Raw genomic sequence first — 21,532 nt, 5'->3', positions numbered from 1 at the left:
TATGAAAATGATGATTGTAATGCGTCCTCAATTGATTCATCACCAACATTTACCAAACGCCTATTTACCCCATGTATATGCACAAAAACGCCTCTAAGGTAGAGAGCCAATCTATCCAACCATGACCGCATCGCCCTGTCCGTCGTCTAGTTCCTTTAGACTGGCATTGCCGTCTTCCATTGGTGCCAGGCTGTCCATCTCCTGCAGGGTATATTCCACCAAATAGCTCTCATCTACCAACTCTTCCATACGCCTGTAATGGCGCTCCGTGTATACCCGCAGCCCTTGAAGGACATCGCTCAGACTCTTCTGCCCACGTGCTCCCTTGACCGATAAGTCGGAGAATTTAGAGGCTGGGTAGCTTCTCACCAACGTCCAGAGGATGCGCTGAGCAACCGGTGCAGTGCGGGCATTTGTATTCCAGTCTCGCAGTCTAAGAAGCAGAAGAAAAATCTGCTCATCGGACAAGCTGCCCAAAACCTCGTCAACAGCCTTCAGCCCACACAAGCTGCCTTCATCTGGGTTGCCGTTGGTAACGACTGACGTGAACAGGTTCAAGAGACGACCAGGATGGTTGAGTTGAAGTGCTAGAGTGATGGCCTCTCTGTATGAGCCAGCAAAAATGTGGTTCTCTAATTCTTGCTCCTGCTCAATCATCTTCAGCGCGGCTTGGGAGGCCACGGCCTGGGTTTCAACAGTCGTATCCTTCCAAAATGTCACGGTGGAATCACCGCTACCAGATGCAATAGTGTTGGTTTCAGGATGAACGGCTACGGCCCAGACTCTGTCCTCATGGTTGTCCAGAGTACATTCCGCCTCGCCAGAGTTAGCATCCCATACTTTAACAAGACCGTCACCAGCAGCAGAAACAAACTGGACTGGTTTCCTAGACTGTTCCCGTTGAGACGGCAGATTCAGCCAAGCAACCTTGAGGACGCTGTTGGAGTGTCCCTCAAACGTTCTGATGCATGTGTAATCGGCCAAGCTCCAAAGTTTGACACTTTTGTCACCACTACCAGTAAGAATGACTCCCTTACCAGTCACAGGGCCATCGTTTCCTTGAATGGTAGGCAGTTGAGCTGGAGAAAATTGAACTGACCAAACTCCTCTCTTGTGACCCCGAAGAATGCCCTGGACCTCACCTTCCTCCATTGACCAAATCTTGACTGTTTTGTCTTGCGAGGCAGAGGCAAAGAGACTTCCTGAGTGGTGAATATTGATTGCATTAATGTCTTTTTCGTGAGCTTTCCTGGTGAAGACAGCTCTAGGCTTCGAGCCTTGCTGTTGGCGTTGGCGGGGGATCTCCCATTTCTTGACCGTCTGATCCTGAGAGCCAGTGATGAGACACGCTGGTGGATGATCAAGTGGATTGTTTCGTGCAGCAGAACCTTCAGCGGGGACCGACTTTGGGAGGGCAACAGCCCCAAGAGACTCAGCATGACCCGAGAAAGTAGCCCAACAGGTGTAGGAGTTGCGGGCAGAGTCTACACACCACACTCGCGCCGTGTTGTCTTTAGCGCCTGTGGCAATCCAGTGTCCTGACCAGTCGATATCCAAAGAGATGACAATGTCTTCATGTCCTCTCAGAAGCGCCACGTCTTGCCCAAAGTAAGGAGTCGCGTGGGAGTCCCACGGCGCTGAAGCTCCCTCTGTCGAGGCTTGAGCTACCGATATCAGTCGAATATCCTCAGAATTAGTTGCCAAGGCCATGATGGATCGATCTGGAAGCAAATAACCAAGGTCAATGATTTCATCGTGGGTGCCTGAGATGCGACGAAAGGGTTCTGGGATGCCTAGAGAAGCTTCTGATCCTTTGGTAGGTGATTTGTAGAACGCAAGCGTATGATCAACTTGGACGCAGAGAATGAACGGCAAGCCAGGACGATAGATACCGGCAACAATGCCCTCCTCCTCGCTTCTTTCTGACTGAGCTGGGGTAACTTCCCTTCCGTTGTCTGTATCCCAGATGCGCAAGCAGCCATTTGCGCCAGCTGAGAAGGTCAGGCGACCGTTGTCAATGAACCCGGCCGTTTCCACAAGCTCAAGGCAAGGCACGATTTTTCGAATCTTCCACGACTTCGTATCCCACCAAATAAGGGTTTTGTCCCTGCTTGCACTAACAAGGGCATGCTGCTCAGGAGAGTAATCTATCTTCTGGACATCGGATACGTGGGAGTCGAGATTGGCGACGCAACCGCGCTTATTAAGGTCCCAAATTCGTACTTTTCCGTCCTGGCTACCTGAAGCCAGCCTAAAATTGACGCTACTGGCGCCTTCAACCTCGTTGTCGGAGTCATCCTCTGCCTGTGCGCCTTTCTTGCCCTTTCGCGAGCTTTTATTGTCCTTGGATCGGGCCGCGATCTCGAAAAAGTGCAAGGCGGATACCAAAACAGACGGGCCGCGGAAAGAATGCGTCACATAACCGCCTGCAATATCCCATACTTTAATGGTGCCATCAGTTCCGCCGGTCGCGAGCAGTGTGCTTGTGCGATCAACCGCCAAGACCACTACAGGCGTGCCGTGCGGCTTTAGGGTTTGAGAAAGGGTTGCTTGGACTGTATCGTCGGAGGGGGAGCGCTTTAAAGAGAAGATTCTCATCGATAGCGATCGCGAGCAGAGAATCAGGTGTGAACCAGATGGAGTTACTACACCATGGTTAACATGCTGATGACATGGCTTGAGCAGAAAAAAAAACGTACAAGTTAACGTAGAAACCATTTCCCCATCCTATCGAGGCATGTCAGCATACGCGCACGTTGCGACTCGTCAACCATGGATAATTCTCTTACACCTTCAATCTGTGCCAAATGCTTCCCGTTGGCGGGGTTAGTCAAGACAACATCTTCGCCGAGAGTTGTGGCCAGAATTTGAGCGTCGTTGTCAATTGCAATCGATCCGCCCGTAAATATAGGCCTAATAACATGTTCAACGTCGAAGGTTGTTTTCAATGGCTGTTTGGTAGCCATGGCCAAAATCGCAGGTAGTTGCAGCCGATGACCTCGAGTCCTCATGCATTGAATTTCGAACTTTTTTTTGGGTCCTTTCGGGAAGCCGCCCGTCGTTGGCCGAATGAATGACTAAGCAAGCCCAATTACCTAGGTACTTAGCACAACCACCTGTCGTTAGTGGGGCCAGGCCAAACGTCACTTCCACTTGTCGCAACAACGTCATCATATTAGGGAGTTTGTTTTATTTACAATTCTGCTTCGGGGATGGCTCGAGTAGCCAATACTTAAAAATATCCGCCGCCATGGGTATGCAGGGGCCTCTCACTGCCCAGGCCTTGGTATGGCTCATTACCATGTATCTGTCTCGTTCAAGCTAATCACTCTCCAGGGCCGCTCTCCATATGACGAAGTCGTTGATGGGGAAGGCGAGGATGATCCGCGTCATCCCACGCAGCAGTATGACTATCGTGGCCGCCCTATCAACCCAGAAACCAAGAGGATGAACCGCGACCTCATCAGGGCTCATAACGAAGTAATGTTGGTGATTGGAGTAGCGGAGCCAGAGAACCCTCACCCTGGATCAGAGTACGAATCGCAGTGTCGACACGAAATATATGAGGAATCCATGGGTTTTCAATTGCGTACCCCGGCTCAAATTTGCATTGAGTCTGCGGGCGTTTTTGGCGTCCACGGCCTTCGTCAGCGAATCTTGGTGTGTACTAGCATGTCTCTGGTCACATGAAACGATTCTGAATTACGATGTTAATTTATTCATGCTGCAGATTTACAAAAAATACTCCCAGATACCATTCTGGGAGTTATTTCGGCGAGCCAGAACTGATTTCTCTTTTACCAGAGACGTCCTAGCTGGCGCCCCAACAGCCTTGCTCAACGACTACGTCGAAAGAGTGGTGGCACCCTTATGGGTTAGTGATGATGATGAAGTCAAGAAAGTACTTCGTCGTGTGTATGTTTTCCCTTCCTAAAAGTTCATCATAGTTTGTCATCTAACTAGGAATAGGATCCACGAAATCTGGTCCTATTTAAGAATCCATCTAGAGTTGCATGTCGCTATGCAACGCCTGGGGATTCTGCCCAATGCATTGTGGTTGCCTCACCCCAGTTTCTTTATCCCGTTTACCAAATCCTCACCAATATCTGCTCCACCTTCACTTGATGACTACTCGATACCATCCCTATTAAAATGGGTCGGGGGTGCCTTGATATCAGCTACTCCGTTCCTTGTGTGGATTATGGCTCAAAGGATGGCGCGTGACTGGAAACATCCAATATGGTCACGCATATTCAGGAATCTTCCAAGTACTCTTTTTAAGATCAAGAGATTACCGTTTTCACTGCAATTCCCTCTTCCGCCGCTCAACCCCCAAGCTGGCCCGCCGCCACCACCTAATCCTCCTCGAGTCGTGGACACGGATGCAGAGAATCGAACACAGGTCGAGAGCAGTGGTGGCGACATGCCAGAGCAAACCGGGGACACTACTCCAGGAGGTCGGCCAGCCGAGCCGCAGACGCCCCGCCGGGCAAGTTTATTCTCGACTAGAGGGGACGAGTACCCCAGTGATGATGAAGATAACGAAGGAGTCAGTGCCACTTTGATAAGTTTTGATGTGGAGGCTTCAGAGTCTCAAGACGCACCGCCTGGTCTTTGGTCAGCGGAATTACGGCCTAGCGCAGGCTCAGATTCTCGATCGAATGGAAGCCCGCAGCCCATATATTTAGATACTTTGCTCACGCAATTGCCAGCAGCCATGGCAGCACACGTGCTTGTGGATGCTGTGTCCAGAGTTTTGATGGCACCCTATGAGGCCACAGCTCTTCGACTAGTCGCTCGCTCTTTCCGCAGTCGACAGGGTCTGCCATGCTGGGATATATACAATGCGAATATGCTTAGTGGGTTTACAAGCACAGCATTGGTCAACTTCTTGGGCACTCAGCTGTTGCATCTAACTCTTGCCAGTGAGGCTTGGGCGGCTGTTACATGCGTGTCGCAATGGTTCCACATGACTGAGGAGGAGTGGAAAATCGAGGATACCAAGACACGAGAGTCGTCGGTTTAGTTGTTCACACGACGTGCTATCTGACTATGTCCCAGGAAGAGGAAACTTCAGATAATTCATGGCTGGCGGGGACCTGAATCAGCCAGCTTGGGAAGTGGCGTTGCATCAAGGGAAATTGGGAATTCTTACCAGTTACTACACTTATACCCTGTACCATCAACTTTTTATAGTACTACTCACGGACGGCCTACATGGCAGAGAAAATGACAGCGAGCTTTATTTCATTGTTGGTCGGTGACATCTCTAAAGGCAGTTGAAGTGGCTATGAAATGAAACGACCAACCTGCGTCAACTCGGGATAGGTTAAACTGAGAAATTTGAGGCTGATCGAACAGACGTCGTTGAGGACAGGAGCCAGGGCCACCTGTTCGACGCCGAGCCTACGGGCATGTGCTCGAAGAACTGGGTTGGAAATGTCAATTTTCCCCGGTGAGAATGCTATGACGAGCACCGGTCCTTTTGCACCGCAACTTACAAACAAGACAGCGGTGTGGTCGTGGTCAATAGACACCAGTGAATGCCTGCTCACGGAGTACATTATATGTCAGATAGGTGATGGCAGCGGCTCAGGTATATACTTGGGTCCCCTGGTTTTCAGCCGGCTCTAGGAAAGGCGACATGGATGACTGCCTGATGGCATGCCATATGAGATACATCTTTGCATGCGACAGGGAAAGGGGACCGGTGCTGCCTTTCACATTGGTTCGCGACCAGCTCCATGTCCCGACAAACAAAAACATGGCCGATTGCTCAAAACGTCACACCAGGTATCCTGACCAGACCCTTTAAATGGAGGTTGAAGCTTCTTGGTCAGTTGCCGCTGCCAGTTGCAAGGCCCCCTGGTTCATTCGCCAGGGAACAAAAATGAGGCTTGTTCACCCGGGCGACCGACCGGCTTAAACACGCTCGCTATTTCCTCCACCAGCACTCGCTGGGCAAAAGATTCGCTGAAGGGCCTTTGATAACTATCAAAAGACATGTCTGCGGCTCAGAATAATGTGAAACTCTCCCTTGGGTGCACGGCTCATCTTGGACGTCGGCAGAAAAGCAGCTCCGGCGGCGGAAACAGGCTTGCTTTCCAGATGTCTCATCCGGCACAAATACTTGGGCGTGGTCGGATATTTTCGAGCCCTTGCCCTAATCTTCCGAGGATACCTAGGTACTCCTGCGCTCTATGGAGAATTTCAAACCGGACAGTCGCCTTGCAGAGTACTCGGTGCTCCGTACGTTCGCCTCATTTTTCTCTTGACGTGGACCATGCCTCCCCCTTTCGAATGTTATTTACCGGACGCGTTGCCCGCCCGATTCTATCATCGATTGGCTCTTTTAAATTGGTTTGCTTTCTTTTTTTCGAGGGTTCCGTTTTGTGAACTTGTGAAGTCTTCGTGTGAGAGTGACGGTTGGGGTGCCAGGGCCGAGCTCGGCGGCAGGTCAAAGCATGAGTCGGAAACGAATGAGCCGCAACTCATGGTTCCAGGATGTAGTCTATCTCCTGGGGGAGAGCACGAGTAGGGCTTGGGCGGAGGAATTGTACGAAGACACCGGCCTCTAGAGCGCATGGCGCAACCTTATACTAGGAATGCAGTCTTTGGAGCCGGGGCCCAACAGATGGTACTTGGACGGGGGTCGGAAGGAACTCCGTCAGCTGAGCGGCGCTTGCAGCCCAAAAGCCACAAAGCAGGGCGTTTGGAACGATGTTGCGTGGAAATGATAGGTTGTGCAATACCGACTGAGCACTCAACGAGTAGATCTGCGCTCAGCTGCCGTATCAGACTCCTTGGGAACCCTCAGCGCTGACACATGCTGTTTGCATGAGAAACGCACGTGCGAAAGAGAAGCAAGACCGGGAAACTCGTTTCATAATGATTCACTGTGCCTGTACCGTAGATTGCACATACAGAGCTCCGTTTGGGAATGACGCTGGTTCTTGCATCTCACGGCGTCACATCCCCGATGCTAAATGTACGGCTGTTGACTTGGGACGACCCACAAAGTGCATTGTCTAAACCCGTTCGAGTGCCTTGATTCCTCTATATTTCCAGATGTCTCTTCTCTCCGTACCTTCGACAACCTTGTCATGTGTCCGAGCGTTGTTGTTGAGAGATGATGACTTGGCCTGCGCCTTCCGGGCCATGTGGGACGTCCTCATGCAGCAAAACCAACTTGATATCCCTTTGAATGTGCGCAGGTCCAATTGATGTATTTAACCTACCTTTTTTATGATATTTAAGGATATTTAAGGATACTTAAAGATACTTAAAAATACTTAAAAGTACTTTTTTATTAATAATAATAACTAATATATTTTTATATACGTAAGTATCTTTAAAGTCTTAATAACTTTTATTATTATATAATCTTTTAATTAATATATATATCTTTTAGGTAGGTGGTTATTATTAGCTGGAACCCTGGTCCGTTACAAAAATTAGACCTGCGCACATTCAAAGGGATACAACAACACGCCGTGCGGTACGTACATATCCCTGGCTTAGACTGTCGGTGGCGTCAGAAGCCCGGGTTTACAATTCCATCATACAGGCTATCCCGGGCCATGATATCTCGTCTAGCCAGCCGTCACAGCCCTGCCTCCCACAACTCTCGGAGCCGAAAAAGGTGAACCTGCTTGGATATACCGACACGGCACCAAGTATGTGAACACGAGGTTCTAGACTTGCGGGAATTGGGAAGGGGTTTCGCTGTTGCTGAGTACTGGATGAAGCTTTCACCAAAGTTATTGTACGGCGCGACGTATGCTGGCCAAGACTCTTCCCTTGGTGGGAACAGCAAGAATATTGTCTCCCTCTCATAGTTCCTTCGCACACGCCCCTTTAATTTGCCGAACTTGCTGCGTTTGCGTAAGCCGATGGCAGCCATCCTGGTCATTATGCTCGGCTTGGGCTCACTGTCAAACTCAAGCCCATGGCATCACTTGATGCCGCTGCCAAGGGTTCGCAACACGAAAAGAAAAAGAAAGAAACCGTGAAGCAGGGGTGGGCCCCCGCCGGAGACTTTCTGAGAGCTGTTTTTTGTATGTCCTTTTCCAAGCCGATGCTCGGGTTTCTCGAGGTGCTTAAATACCAGACTTGCTGCCACTGCTAGTACCATTCATTCACCACACTCAAACACACAGGCATCCATACACATATACACATATATACATCCATCACAAATCTTGTACATATTCGAAACATGCCTATCATTGCCATGGCGCCGGTCAATGAAAGTCGTCTTGTCATAATCCGGAAACCAACTGAGAAGCCGGCCCCAGGTCAGACGAAACCCAAGAGAGGTATCTCGAGGGCCTGATGGTGTCCATTATCGACGATGCTTGATCAGTCGGGTCAAACACTATGGAGATGTATAAAAACGTCATCTGGTGTGCCGTGATGATGTCGCTGTTGCCGGCGATCTGGGGTGAGTATAGGGACGCCATTTCCTCTTCTGCAAGACAGATACTGATGACAAATGCAGACTCTGTATTTTAAAGGGGTTCAAGGCGGCATAAGGATTCGCTGGGAAGTTATTTTTTCTATTCTTTCTGATGACCTCGCGTCCCTTGCTTGGGCGAACGACACGGGCTGTTGGAGACGACGGGGCGACAGAGCCACGACTACCTTGACGGCAAACGATGGGACGGTCATGCCAGTTTACTGTTTATTGTTGATAGAGAATTGCAATCCATTACTTGGACGCCGAGAGATATTTCATACTGCAAGTGAGGTTCATGGACGGTGCGTGTACGCTGCCATTGGTTGTGACTTGTGCCGTGTCCTCCAGCTCCAGCTCCGGCCGAATGAGAAGACTCAGACATATGCCAAACACGGTACGGCCAATAATGGCGGTTTATTTCCCCAGGACCAGCTTATTCATGGCATGCTTTGGCTCCGTCATTACTAACCAGCACGACACCTGCGGGAGAGTCGGGACCAAGGAATACCTCGTCGGTACTCATCACGCCTGCAGTCATGATGTACGGATGTAGCGCACCACAGCAACCACACACCAAGTCGTCACAGACACTTGAAGCGTGCTGCTGCGCCTTGAGCTGCTGGTGTGTCCCAATGCCATCACCGCCATGGCTGGACTGGGTTGGGCCGTTGCCCGTTCGGCAGCATCGTGGCTGCGCGGAGAGAGACGGATGAGGCTCTTTGCCAATCTTGGACCCAAGGAGGACTGCTGACTCTGGTGACGAGATTTCCCAATCCTGCGGCCTGCATGGGGCCTTGATGGAAGCAGTTGTGTTCCTTGCCCCTCCGAGAGAAAAATATAAATAGGGGCATTGCGACGAGGCACGAATCTACTGCACATCAAGTGGCAAGGCCCCCTTTCTGGACTTGTTTGAGCAGCATGACGGCCCCTCGAGCCTCTGAAGATATTGCAGACCGCACCACAACCGGACTATCCGGGGTAACTGTGGGCTCGTATGGTATGGGAGCCGCTCGTGATACACTGACTCCGGTTACAGAAGAAGGCCAGACTCCAGGTATGTCGCCCTGGATCCAAGTCAAGACTCAATACTGGAGCTGATCTGATCTGTCTTGTCTACACAGCAGCCCTCAAGGAACTGCCCTCCAAAGATGATCTCCGGGGTACGTACAGAGCCCGGCTCACGATTGCGCAACGCGCTGACTCCATGACCACTGTTTGAAGACAATTACGGGCCTCTCTCGGTTGCTTTCCTCGCCAACCTAGACAAGTCGTTTGGCTTCACCCTGGCCCATCACGGCGCTGCCTATCTCACCCAGCACCATCTGGATCGCAAAATCGACCGCGTATTCAGGCAAATCGTCTATTCAATCCGCACGACTTCGTCTTACCCAGACCACCTCGGCGACCAACTAGAAGACCTGGTCTGCAGGAAATGTGAGTCCCCTCCGAAAACACGCGTGCGCCCTGGTTCAGGAACCGGCAACTCACCCTTGGCCTCTCTAATCTGCCCAGACAAGCTCACCCATTACCAACGGGGCATTCTGCAGCTCGACACGCCTACCAAAGCTGCCGTCGGCGAGCTCAACACCTTCGCAGACGAAAGAGTCGGCGCAGACCAAGCGCGCTACTTGTCCCGGGACCCCAAGGACTACGCCATCGTGGGCACCATCAGCAAGCTCGACCTGATGGTGGGACAAGTGGCCACGCCTCCCATCGGGGAGAAGATTTTTGTGCGTCTCTCGCTTTTTCTGCGCTGGCTTCGATCGAGGCTGACCCCCGCGACAGAAACCGCTGCTGAAGAGCCTCCATCGCTCTCCTGGCATGGACATCCGCGACTACCCGAGCTGGCCGTTTCGCATACTCTCGCGAACCATTGTCACTTGCCTCCTGGCGGCGTTGTTCTGCGTCCCCGTCGTCATCCAGGCCTCTGGCCTTGTGTCAAGGGGCGGCGCTATTGCGGCGTTTGCCGTCGCCGTCACCGTGGGATGCTTCATCGTAAACGTCATTTTTCAGGACGTCAAGGCCAACACTATGCTGACGCTGGCCCTTGCGGCTCTTCTTAGCAATTGTCTCAAGAGCGACTAGTAGACGCTATCCCTTGACCCGACGGCACAATCTGTGTCTGAGTCGGGTGGGATAGTCTCTTTTTTGGAAGGCTACAAAGATCATGGACGGCTCATTGTGTCGCCTGTTGTTTCTCCCTCTTGAGTCTTTTACCTTTTCTGGGGTTATATTTCATGTACGATGAATGGATCGGTCGTTCGTTTTGTCATGCCAGCTCCTGTTTCAATGCATCTCGCCATTTGTGAAGAGCTCGTAGCTTGTAAGCGTTAGCTTTGCCGTCTGCAGCCATTCCATGGAGAAAAAAAAAACCACGTCTTGAGACCAACAAATTTTCCCTTGATGCTCTCTATACAGCCAAACTTTTGAAGCCGCGCCGGGGGTCACCAAGACACCCGTTAGCTCTGCGTTGATTCTCGACACAGGCTGTGATACGCTTCAGCCTTCAACAATCGCCCGTCTGCTACAATGAAGTGGGAATTGTAACATCAGGCCCTCGCCGACGTATGTATACGCCAAGCTTTGTCTGCCGTCATGGGCGAGCATCTCGAAGCTGACAACTCACCCGCCAACCCACGGCCCTTCAATACGGGCGGCTCACCTTGCGACCAACATCCAGAGAGCCTCAGTCTGACTACCATGACGAGATCTTTCTTCTTGCTGACCGCAAGTTTTTCCCGCGCCGCGTTTGCCAGGACAAAAGACCAGCTGACGCCTCTCAGCCCAAGAGCGTGGCCTCTCCTCGGCACCGAGACATGTCGAGTCAATCAATCAATCGCTCTCGACTAATGGCAACGGCCTGCGCGCTGCGCGTCTACTGTTGCGCTGCACATGTCGGCACGCAACCACCACCTGCGCGCCGGCCAATAGGTGCAGATGCCCGACACACAGAGGCTGCAGGGCCAGGTCATCGGCCACCTGTCCGTGGGAGCCGTCGTCTCAGCATGATGTGTACTTCAAGTCACTCCCATGTTCCCTCGGGGCAGGCTGGCGGGCCGGCCCGTAATGTCTGGTCTGGTTGGCTTCGGGCGGACGCCAGACGGCACTGCGCGATCGACATTTCTTTTTACCGCCGGTGCGGCCGCAGGGGATCCGGGGCCCTTGATGAACAGCTGCGGACTGGAGGGACGGGATGAACCTGGGGGCCGGAGGGGCGAGGATGTGCAGGCTGTCTGGTGTCGATGTGTTGGACAGCCTTGCGGGCGGTGAGTGCCGGCGATTAGTGAAGGAAGTCTTCGTCATCAAGGGGATTTGGCATTGAGATGCCGGGTGAGGCTGAGTGTGCATGTCAACGCTCTCGGTCCATCGAGCTGTAAAGAAGGGGGAGTATCCCGGTCAGTGACTCTTGGTACGGATAGGGGATCAAGCGAGGTATTCTCTTTGTTGGGTATGGTTTTCTCAAATCATGTAGCACGCCCTAAGCGTAGATTACAGTTCGTCTCACTCGCAATAAATACATCCCGTGTCATTGTGCCATGCCTGTTCCACCATGTACCCAAGCGCCTGCTCTTATTCACAAAAGTAGCCGTCATCGCACGGACAGCATGTCATCGTTAAAAACGCCTGCTCCAACAAGGTCTCACATGCGAGTAGCTTACGCTCCGTGCCGATATACTTGTGCCCCTGAATTCCGAAACATGATGGTATCCCTCCGCTGCAGCACCATAAGAGCCCTGTTGAGTGCCTGCTCACTGTATCCCTTGCCCTCAACCATTTCTCTCCTTAGCGTGGCCAGGCTCGTGCTCCACCCAATAGGGAGTCGGCGCTTGAGCTCGACCTCCAGACGGTTGACTTCCTCGTTCAGCTCGCGGCTGCCTTGGTTGCTGCCCTGGTTGACAGCATCCATGGTAGAGCAGAGGAACAGCCGGATGGCTTCGTCAACGTGTTCTTCCGTGGCCATGGGCGAGAGCGTTAGTTTGGCGAGGGATTCGGTGATGCGCACAATGGCCTCGAGCTGACGGACTGTGATGGGGATAGAAGAGCGGGTATTCGCTTCCATCTCGGCTGCGTGGACTTGACGCCTGATGGAGACAAAATGTGACGAGAGTTTTTCAGCGGCTTCAGGGGTCAGACGGGGCGCACAGCGACTGGGATTGGTGTTAGTTGGTATTCGTGGGGTTGGGGAGCTGGGGAAAAGAAAAGGGACCTACGTCTTGCAGTATGTAATGTATCGTCGCATCTTCTCGGCAGGAATTTCAGACTCGGCGACCTCCTCCGTACCGCGACCATCCATGTGAATACCCATGACGTGCTTGGCTATTCTCTCATCCTTTTCGCGGGAGTGCTCATCTTTGACAATGAAAATCATATCAAAACGAGACAGAATGGTCGTTTGGAAGTCAATGTTCTCTCCGGGTGTCTTCATGTCATCGTAACGGCCAAAGATGGGATTTGCCGCAGCCAGGACAGATGTCCTGGCATTGAGAATGGTGGTGATGCCAGCCTTGGCAATGGAAATGGTCTGCTGTTCCATGGCTTCGTGAATAGCGACGCGATCGTCGTCTCTCATCTTGTCAAACTCATCAATACAAACCACACCGCCATCAGCCAAAACCATGGCACCGCCTTCTAGATAGAATTCTCTTGTAGAATGGTCTCGTTGGACGGAGGCTGTCAGACCCGCAGCAGAAGAACCTTTACCGGACGTGTAGATGGAGATTGGTGCTGCCTTTTCCACAAACTTGAGGAGCTGCGACTTTGCGGTACCAGGGTCACCGAGAAGCAGTACGTTGATGTCACCTCTCAGCTTCATACCATCGGGTAGAATCTTCTTGGATCCACCTAGTAGTAGACAGAGAATCGCCTTCTTGATATCTCGATTTCCATAAATGGAGGGCGCAATGCAGTCCGCCATTACATTGTACAGGTCAGGTCGCCTGCTCATTTCTAAAAATTCTTGCTCCTCTTCCTCACTGTAGCTAACATGGCCCTTGGCAGTCTGGTCCAAGTCTGTTTGGATGCCAACTGCTCTCAGGTACGGCGTTCGGATGGCAACGGCGCCGGTAGTGGATGAGTTTTTGGACGCCTTGTTCTGGTAGATGGAGAAGATGCCCATGACCGTGCACCTTGACCCGGGAACAACGCGGTTTGTGAGATATCTATCTGCCGAAATGAGAACATGCCGAGGCAGTTCTCCAACTGGTACCTGGTCTGGTGCTTCTTGTAACTTGATAATTTGCTGGTCAACGAATTGTGACTTTTCGTGCATAACAAAGTATGGGTCCAGAGGACATTTGGGCGTAGGGTCGTTGTCAATTCGCTTGCGATTACACTGTCTAGGAAGCGTTACACCGGTGAAACCGCCCAACACGGGGATGACCTCCTGGAATTGACAGTTGCGGCACTGGATGTGCAGCTCCGTGGCTTTGGATGACATGACGGAAGCACCAATGACGATGCCGGGGACGCGAACAAGCCTGGCAATCGTCATGGAGTCTAGGTTACGGATTGACACATCTTCGGCATCGGAGTGGAGCAGAAGCTGGTGATCGGGGAGATTGACCTCCTTCTCGTGCGGAAAGACGATTCGCTGTGTACATTTTTTAAGGGCCGTCTCAAACTATCCATGGCTGTCAGAGGAGACCGATGAAACAACACCAAAGATCGCAGAAAAACTCACCAGAGGGATGACTTCGGCAGGTTCGGAAGCGAGCTTGTGAGCGAGCTCTTCGTTGAAGTTGATGAGGTCGTTGATTTTGACGTCACAGTAGAACTGCTTGAGAAGCGCATTCTCTCGTAGCTGATCACTAATTACACATGTTAGAGCCAATCTGCGACGGCTTCCGCATACGTTCAACATACCGATAGACAAAGTTATTGTCGAGGCGGAAGTCAAGAATAAAGGTCTCGAGTTGCTGCAGGAGCTGCAGCCGGGTGTCCCCATTCTCAGCGTAGCTGGGCTCGAAGACATGCGCTGAATAAACAGACCGGCTATCCATGGTTGGGTCTTTTACCGTACCTGCCGACTCGCTACTCTGCAAAATACGTCAAGGCTCCGAGTGTGAAGCTGTTGGATCCCGGGCGTGAATGCGATATGTAAATTGCAGATTGCCAATTGAGGGGCTGACGGCATTGCGACACCGAAGGACAAAACGCACCCAGGCAATGCAATTTACACGAACCAGACGCGTGATTTGGACCGCGACACGCGACGTTAAGTGGTTGCAGGTACTAGGCCCAAGTGGGTATGGTGCGGAATAGCGACCCCAGCCCAAACAAAACCGCTTGCCAGCGTTGAGAGAGAATGTCGGAAAATCACCGGTCCATCGCAAACAAAGGCGCAGCCCTGGCTTGAGGTTTCGTGGCTACTACGCAGTTTGACATAGCAGGTCAGGTATACATGGCAGTTGCTTGCCTCAACGCTAAGCTCCCATCAATCGGCATCGCGTTGATCTGGCCATTGGTTGGTGCCAAAACAACCTATACCATGGTCTTTTAGTCACCTTTCTATCATTCCTTACTTCAATATATTCTTCCCCTCAGGGCGTAGTGCATGCTCCGCTCTCTATTCTCCCGCATGTGCCAGCGATGATACCCCGGTAGCACTCCTGATCCGACCCGTCAATACACAGCTGTCGGCTATACAGGGCTCTCTGGTCCTGTTTCTGGAACCTCTCGGCATCATTATCAGCCAGATCCTCTGCGATTGCGCATATGATGTTTTCTTCTCCAGCGGCCGGAAAGTCCGTCGACAGCCTTTCTGCGCCGTCGTTGGGGCCCCGGCATGAGGTCCCTCTCCACAGGTTGGTCTTCGTCTACCTAATGGATCTTCCCTTACGCTGACATTTGAGTAGCAGTCGACCAGCTCAAGGATACCACCGTTCTTCATCCAGACGAAACTCTAATACGAGTTCCATCCATTCCATGGGCGGTGCTCTAGATAGCTCATCTAACGCTCGGTCTAATTCCCTGTATGAACCTGGACAAAATGGTAAATCAAGATAGTCGCCTAATGAAGAAAAAAATACAACAGCTAACCCGCCTGCGCAGCCATTTCGACCCTTCTACAACCACCGATTGTTCGAACCGGCCTACAGCCTCACACATCAGCCCCGTCATCGAGTTCACACAAGCCCCCTAATTCTCGAGACATCCCGCCAGTTGCCTTGACCAATATTCCAATTATCGATCCCGCCGAGTTTAGTCCCTATGTTGCGCAAGTTGGAGCATTGTATGAGCAGTTGCGACGAGTTAAAGAGAGCGAAGACGAATCTGCCAAGAGTCGCCACAATTCCAAGCCTGGTGAGCAGCCGGATACGGACGGCCTACTTCGACCGACAACGAAATCCCATCGACGCGGTTCGACTGCTTCAGTCGCTTCACTGGCGTCTATCGACGCACCAAGCCCTTCACGCAGGTCGAACCCCGGCCTAGGGCGAAAAGCCGTGCAGGGACCCTCGCCCCTATCAACCATTCCAACCGTATATTTTGACCAAGATTTTCATCTCGAGAACCCGAGGACGTTTGATGTTGTTAGTGAACGATCCGAAGTAATCCGGCCCTCATCATTGGCCAAGGACAGCTCTTCGGTTCCTGCGGCCCCAAGAAAAGCTTTAGCAACAAATGCTATTCTGCAAGAGAAGCTGTCCTGGTACATGGATACAATTGAAGTTCACCTCATCAATTCGATATCGACAGCATCAACAACATTTTTCACCGCTCTTGGGTCGTTAAAGGAACTACACTCAGAAGCTGCCGGCTCAGTGGAAAGAATAAAGACCCTAAGAGAAGAACTAGAGGCGCTTGACAAGGAGGTAGCAACTAATGGCATACTAATTGCTCAAAAACGTCGACGGCAGGAGAACTTGAAACAGCTCAACGATGCTGTATGCCAACTGCGCTGTATTGTCGATTGGGTTGGCAGTTGCGAATCATTGGTCGATGCTGGCGAAGTAGACAAGGCTTTGGGCAGTATTGACTCATTGGAGAGGCTCATTGCAGGTGAGCGTGAGGAAACGGACGGAAAGGAACCGCTGGGTATAGAGTTGCGGGATTTGCGAGGAGCTTCCGCATTGCAGGGTGTCAACCAAGATTTGAACGCCTTGCGCTTCAGAGTCGGAAAGGCTTACGAATTGCAATTCGTCAATGTCTTGTTGGCGGACTTGCGCAGACACACAGAGTCCGTTTCATCTGCGGATATTCTTCTTCGATGGGATAATGCGGCATCCAGGGGGCGAGGGGGCCACGCTCGATCACCGTCAATATTCCCCACGTACCTCACAGCAACAGAAGACCTGAAGGCACAGCTTATGCCCAACATGAGGGGTCTACACCGCGCCAAGTACGTTGCAGCTGCAGCGATGGCTTATCGAGATGCAGTCCTTCGTGAAATTCGCAATTTGATTCGACGTCCTCTTCCGAGTTCGAGCGATGACGATAATGAGTCTATGCTGTCGGTATCGACGACTAGCGGAAGCAGGCATTTGTCAAGTCAAGAGAAATCTGCTAATTTAGCAAGAAACCTTCGGGCATTGGACGCAGAAGACGCAGAAGAGCTGCTTGTCAAGATTTATGTTGGCGTTACCGAAACTTTGAGACGACTGACCACTCAAGTCAAAGTGCTACTCGATATCACGAGCTCCTTGTCAGACGCATCCAACCTGGATGGCGTTAAGTCACCACCGGCCAGGTCACCTGTGACCAGCCCACGCCCCGATCGCCACATCTCCAACCCAATGGCTGCTGCCGATGTTGAACTGCAGGAAGAACTTCATAAGAGTCTGGACATCAATAGTCTCCTAACGCAAGCTGTTGACATCGCAAATGACAAGATCGTCAAGGTTCTCAAGGTCCGAGCAGAACAGGCGACTCATCTTCCGTTGGATCTATTTCTTCGATACTTTGCTCTTAACCTCTATTTTACAACTGAGTGCGAAGCCATCTCTGGACGAAGCGGTACTTCTCTTAAGACGGTGGTTAATGGACATATTAAAGAGTTTGTTCAACGAAATCGCGACGCAGAGATGCAAAAACTGGCCTTGGGGATGGAATCGGATCAGTGGAATGCAAAAGATTTCACAGAGAGCAATACGAAACTCCTGGATCTCATACTAGGCTGTAGTATGCAAGATGCCTCTGTGTGGACAGAAAACAACAAGATTTGGATCCCATATCGCGAGCTTGAGAAGCCAGAAATTGTGACGGAACCCTCCGAGAGCAATGGGACCGGCAAAGACAAAACAAGATCGGCAGTCATAGAGTCTGACAAGTTCATTCTACCAAACTCTGCAGTGCTTTGTCTGGATGGACTGGGGAACTTTTTGCATTTGATTGCAGGAATACCGTCCATGACCACAGATGTGGCATCTTCATTAATTGCATACCTCCAACTCTTCAATTCTCGGTGTACACAATTGATTCTTGGGGCGGGTGCAACTCGTTCTGCAGGTCTGAAGAACATCACCACAAAGCACTTGGCTCTTGCGTCGCAGGCATTGTCATTTATAGCCACATTAATTCCTCACGTTCGAGAATTTGTACGAAGCCATGCCGGGTCTGGGGCCGGAGTATCCAGCTTGATGGGAGAATTCGACAAGATCCGCCGACTACTACAGGAACATCAAGACAGTATCCACCAAAAATTGGTCGATATTATGAGCAGTCGTGCAGCGATTCATGCCAAGAACATGAGAGCCATTGACTGGGATAACGCCAGGCCAGGCGTGGTGCAGCCATATATGGAGATTCTTGCCAAGGAAACCACTACGCTGCACCGTGTTCTCACCAAGCATCTTCCAGAGACCTCAATTCAGATGATTATGGAACCCGTTTTCGCTAGCTACAAAGACCAGCTGGGAGCTCCTCTCAAAGAGGCTACTCCCAAAACAGAAGCTGGAACACAAAGGTACGTTTTGCGTTGGCGGGGCCGGACATTCTCATTGGGATATGTCGAATCTGACTAACATAACCCAGTATGCTGCGAGATATGGAATTCTTCGCATCACGGTTGGGGAAAATCAATGGGTTTGGGGATACTGGAGACTTCCTTGCCAATATTGTCAAGTCCAAAGAAGTGAAACCAAAGACACCAGAGCCCGTGGAAGAGACGGAGGGATCCCAGATCAAGGACAAGTCAGCAGACGACAAGAAGACAGACATGGAGCCTGCGACGGAGACCAAAGGGGAGGTTGTGGACACAAAGGAAGAGAGTAAAGATGAGAGTCCATCCAAGGGGAGCGAAAAGCAGCCCGAGGACTAGCTCGGAACATGATTGTTATGCTATATAAGCGGACAAGAAACCACTACCGAGATATGCCTACTGATGTACAAATTACACTATGTTACTAGTACCTAGGAGAGGACGATGACACGCGTACATGGACGATTCATGATCCGCAGCCAGGATTACTTGGACGCATTTTCGAACGTAACAAACACCATGAGAAACCATGTATAGTAAAGTGTCATTTTAAGCCATGATATCTGTTTATCTGTAGTTGCCACCATCATCGGACTCTGTCGCATCACCGGCCACTTACAAGACAGCGGCACCACAGAGATGCCGGATGCGAATGTCCTCCATCTTCAGCTCCACACCAGAGGCCGTCGACCACGGAGCAGGGTGGATTGCCGATGATTAAAGTCGGCGCTAGTTTCATGCTCCTTGAAGTTCGATGCAGCGATGTAAATCACACAACAAGCAAGTTGCGGTTGGGAGACCCGCGGACCCTAGACACTCGTCATCGCGCAACAGCTCTAGCAGTGCCCATTTCGAATGAGCCTATCCCCCGTGACTCACACTTACTTCGTTCCGCATCCATCCCGTAGACGGGACCCATCTCCTCACCGCCAAGCAACTCCTTCAATCCGCCGGCCCGCATCCAACTTTGGCCGCGACACGTTTCAGTGGGGAGGGGGATTTTTCTCGCTCCGTCCCGACTGCTCCTTTCCGCATCGGTCCGTCTTGCTAGTCGGGAAACCGGCGGAGTGGATCACGGCACGGGCGCAGCTCCGGCTCAGATCGGCGTCTTACAACTTTGCCACGACGGGCGCCGCGCAGCAGTGGGGTACAAATCCGGCAGCAATCATCAGCGGCGGTGGTATGAAGCACTGCATGGCTTTGAACCAGGTCTCCTCGTGCACGTGGCATTTCTAGCTTGAGGGAGTCGTGCTTTGCGCACAGGTAAGTGATGGCGTAAGTTTTTTCATCAATGCAAGTTCAGCTCTTGTAGAGAAATACTCTCTCTCCATGCAATGTGCTCGCCATGTAGTCGAACCCCAATCTACCTAGCCTGTGGACTGGCCGTTGCACCAGGCACTTCACCCCAGTGTGATACCAAGTATGTATTTCCATGTCGCAAACGGAGTACTACTCCTCCGCTGGCCGGTCCAGCCTTACACCATCATCTTCGTTACACTGCAGTCACTTGTGGCACTCAAGTTTGCATCTGCTGATGAGACCGACGGCCAAACTAGGACACTTGCAGGCGCCCATGTATAAGACGAATAAAATTAAAACCTTAACTGTATCTTTTATATACTATAATGAAAATCTACCAAACATTTTACGTTTACGCAACCACGCTTCTATGCATGCATGCCATCTACCTCATTAGTTTAGTTTTTTTTTTTCGTTGTTTTTTTTTTTTTTTTCACGTCGTGGCCCCCCCACAGAGCAGTTTATTTGGTTCGCTTGTAGATCTTGTCGAGGAACACCTCAAACACACCCTTCTTCAGGCCCTCACTCTCGTCAACCCTTTCAATCATGGCGCGAATCTCGCCGGCCCTCTTCTCCTCAAACGCCTCATAGCGCTCCTTGAGCTTCATGTCGTCGTACAGCTTCTTGATGACCGCCTCCTTGGCGTCGTCTTTCTGGCCGTAGTTGTCCTCGAGAATCTTGCGCTGCTCGGGGGTGGCAATCTCCAACGCCTGGTTGACCAGCCAAGAGCACTTGTTGTCCTTGATGTCGGTGCCGATCTTGCCAATATGCTCGGGCAGACCAAAGTTGTCGAGGTAGTCGTCCTGGATCTGGAAGTACTCGCCAAGGGGGATGAGAATGTCCTCAGCCTGCTTGAGGTTCTTGGGCGTGGCGAGGTTGAGCTGGTGCAGGGCCAGGGCAACGGGCAGGTAGAAGGAGTAGTAGGCGGTCTTGTAGATGACGATGAACTGGTACTTTGTCATGGAGAAGTTGTCGAGGTTGACCTTGTCTTCCGGGGCGGTGAGCAGGTCGCACAGCTGGCCCATTTCGGTCTGGAAGGTGGTCTCGTGGAAGAGCTCGACAATGTCGATGTAGGCCGGGTGGCTGCGGAAGTATTTCCTGAGGAGCACGTAGATGCTCGACTCGAGGATGAAGGCGTCGTTGATGGCGATCATGCCGACGCCCTCTTGGCGGTACCAGCAGGGCTTGCCGCGACGGGTGATGCTCCCATCCATCATGTCGTCCGATACGAGGAAGAAGGCCTGCAGGAGCTCGGTCATCCAGCCCAGCGTGGCGGCCTGGAAGTACTGTTCCTCGTTGAGGGCGGAGCCGAGGAGGAGAGAAACGGAATCGGGGACAGACATGCCGCGGTTGCACTTCCCGCCGAGGGGGTTGGTCTCGAGGTTCTATCGAGTGTTAGTATACCCATTGGCAAAGGGCCACTGAACGGCAGGAAGCCAGTCAACCCGCCCCGTCTTTGTCTTGAAAAGCAAAATGAAAGAGGCAACCGAGAAACGACCGTGGGGGAATAATGCGCAGAGCTACTCACAGCCTTCAGCCAGTCAAGCTCCCCTTGGGGAAGCTTATACTTGCGCGCATGTTCCAAAATAGCTTCCTCAAGCTTGGGATACACGGCCTCAAACTCGTCGAGGGTCGTTTTTTGCGCCATGACGAACGATTTCTAATAAAGTAAAGCCGACAGCCGGTTCGTCTCCTTAGTAGGCAAATCAATCACTCTTCACAAAGTTTAAAAAAGAATTGAATTGGGTTGATCGAGGGGTCGTGTCGGTCTGGAGAAGGGTGGGTGGTGGGGTGGGAAGTCGAGGAAAACACTTTCAAGCTCTCGGGGTTCGTGGCGGTGGGCAGCTGCCCAGGCT

General features: G+C 51.7%; 6 protein-coding genes across 6 annotated transcripts; 3 read left to right on the top strand and 3 right to left on the bottom strand.

The window, feature by feature from the left end:
• Positions 1–111: 111 nt before the first annotated feature.
• MAA_09166 (small nucleolar ribonucleoprotein complex subunit) lies at positions 112–2,966 on the bottom strand (the record flags this gene model as incomplete). The annotated part of the gene is made up of 3 exons (XM_007827164.2): positions 112–2,645; positions 2,700–2,727; positions 2,790–2,966. The coding sequence occupies 3 exons, from the start codon at positions 2,964–2,966 to the stop codon at positions 112–114; spliced, it is 2,739 nt and encodes a 912-aa protein (XP_007825355.2).
• A 284-nt stretch (positions 2,967–3,250) lies between these two features.
• MAA_09167 (uncharacterized protein) lies at positions 3,251–5,026 on the top strand (the record flags this gene model as incomplete). The annotated part of the gene is made up of 4 exons (XM_007827165.2): positions 3,251–3,286; positions 3,337–3,660; positions 3,731–3,915; positions 3,970–5,026. 4 exons carry the CDS (start codon positions 3,251–3,253, stop codon positions 5,024–5,026), a joined length of 1,602 nt encoding a protein of 533 aa, XP_007825356.2.
• A 4,350-nt stretch (positions 5,027–9,376) lies between these two features.
• MAA_09168 (uncharacterized protein) lies at positions 9,377–10,543 on the top strand (the record flags this gene model as incomplete). Its single annotated transcript, XM_007827166.1, has 4 exons — positions 9,377–9,436; positions 9,495–9,618; positions 9,680–10,188; positions 10,244–10,543. The coding sequence occupies 4 exons, from the start codon at positions 9,377–9,379 to the stop codon at positions 10,541–10,543; spliced, it is 993 nt and encodes a 330-aa protein (XP_007825357.1).
• Positions 10,544–12,113: 1,570 nt separating this feature from the next.
• Positions 12,114–14,457, bottom strand: MAA_09169 (MCM2/3/5 family protein; the record flags this gene model as incomplete). Its single annotated transcript, XM_007827167.2, has 4 exons — positions 12,114–12,606; positions 12,670–14,078; positions 14,139–14,265; positions 14,321–14,457. The coding sequence occupies 4 exons, from the start codon at positions 14,455–14,457 to the stop codon at positions 12,114–12,116; spliced, it is 2,166 nt and encodes a 721-aa protein (XP_007825358.2).
• A 925-nt stretch (positions 14,458–15,382) lies between these two features.
• MAA_09170 (vacuolar protein sorting-associated protein) lies at positions 15,383–18,716 on the top strand (the record flags this gene model as incomplete). Its single annotated transcript, XM_007827168.2, has 3 exons — positions 15,383–15,449; positions 15,509–18,362; positions 18,431–18,716. The coding sequence occupies 3 exons, from the start codon at positions 15,383–15,385 to the stop codon at positions 18,714–18,716; spliced, it is 3,207 nt and encodes a 1,068-aa protein (XP_007825359.2).
• Positions 18,717–20,137: 1,421 nt separating this feature from the next.
• Positions 20,138–21,324, bottom strand: MAA_09171 (Polyprenyl synthetase; the record flags this gene model as incomplete). The annotated part of the gene is made up of 2 exons (XM_007827169.1): positions 20,138–21,061; positions 21,205–21,324. The coding sequence occupies 2 exons, from the start codon at positions 21,322–21,324 to the stop codon at positions 20,138–20,140; spliced, it is 1,044 nt and encodes a 347-aa protein (XP_007825360.1).
• Positions 21,325–21,532: the final 208 nt, after the last annotated feature.

This window comes from Metarhizium robertsii, assembly GCF_000187425.2.
Source record: "Metarhizium robertsii ARSEF 23 chromosome Unknown MAA_Scf_2, whole genome shotgun sequence".
Classification (NCBI taxonomy): Eukaryota; Fungi; Ascomycota; class Sordariomycetes; order Hypocreales; family Clavicipitaceae; genus Metarhizium; species Metarhizium robertsii.
This window is presented reverse-complemented; position numbering and strand designations above follow the sequence as displayed.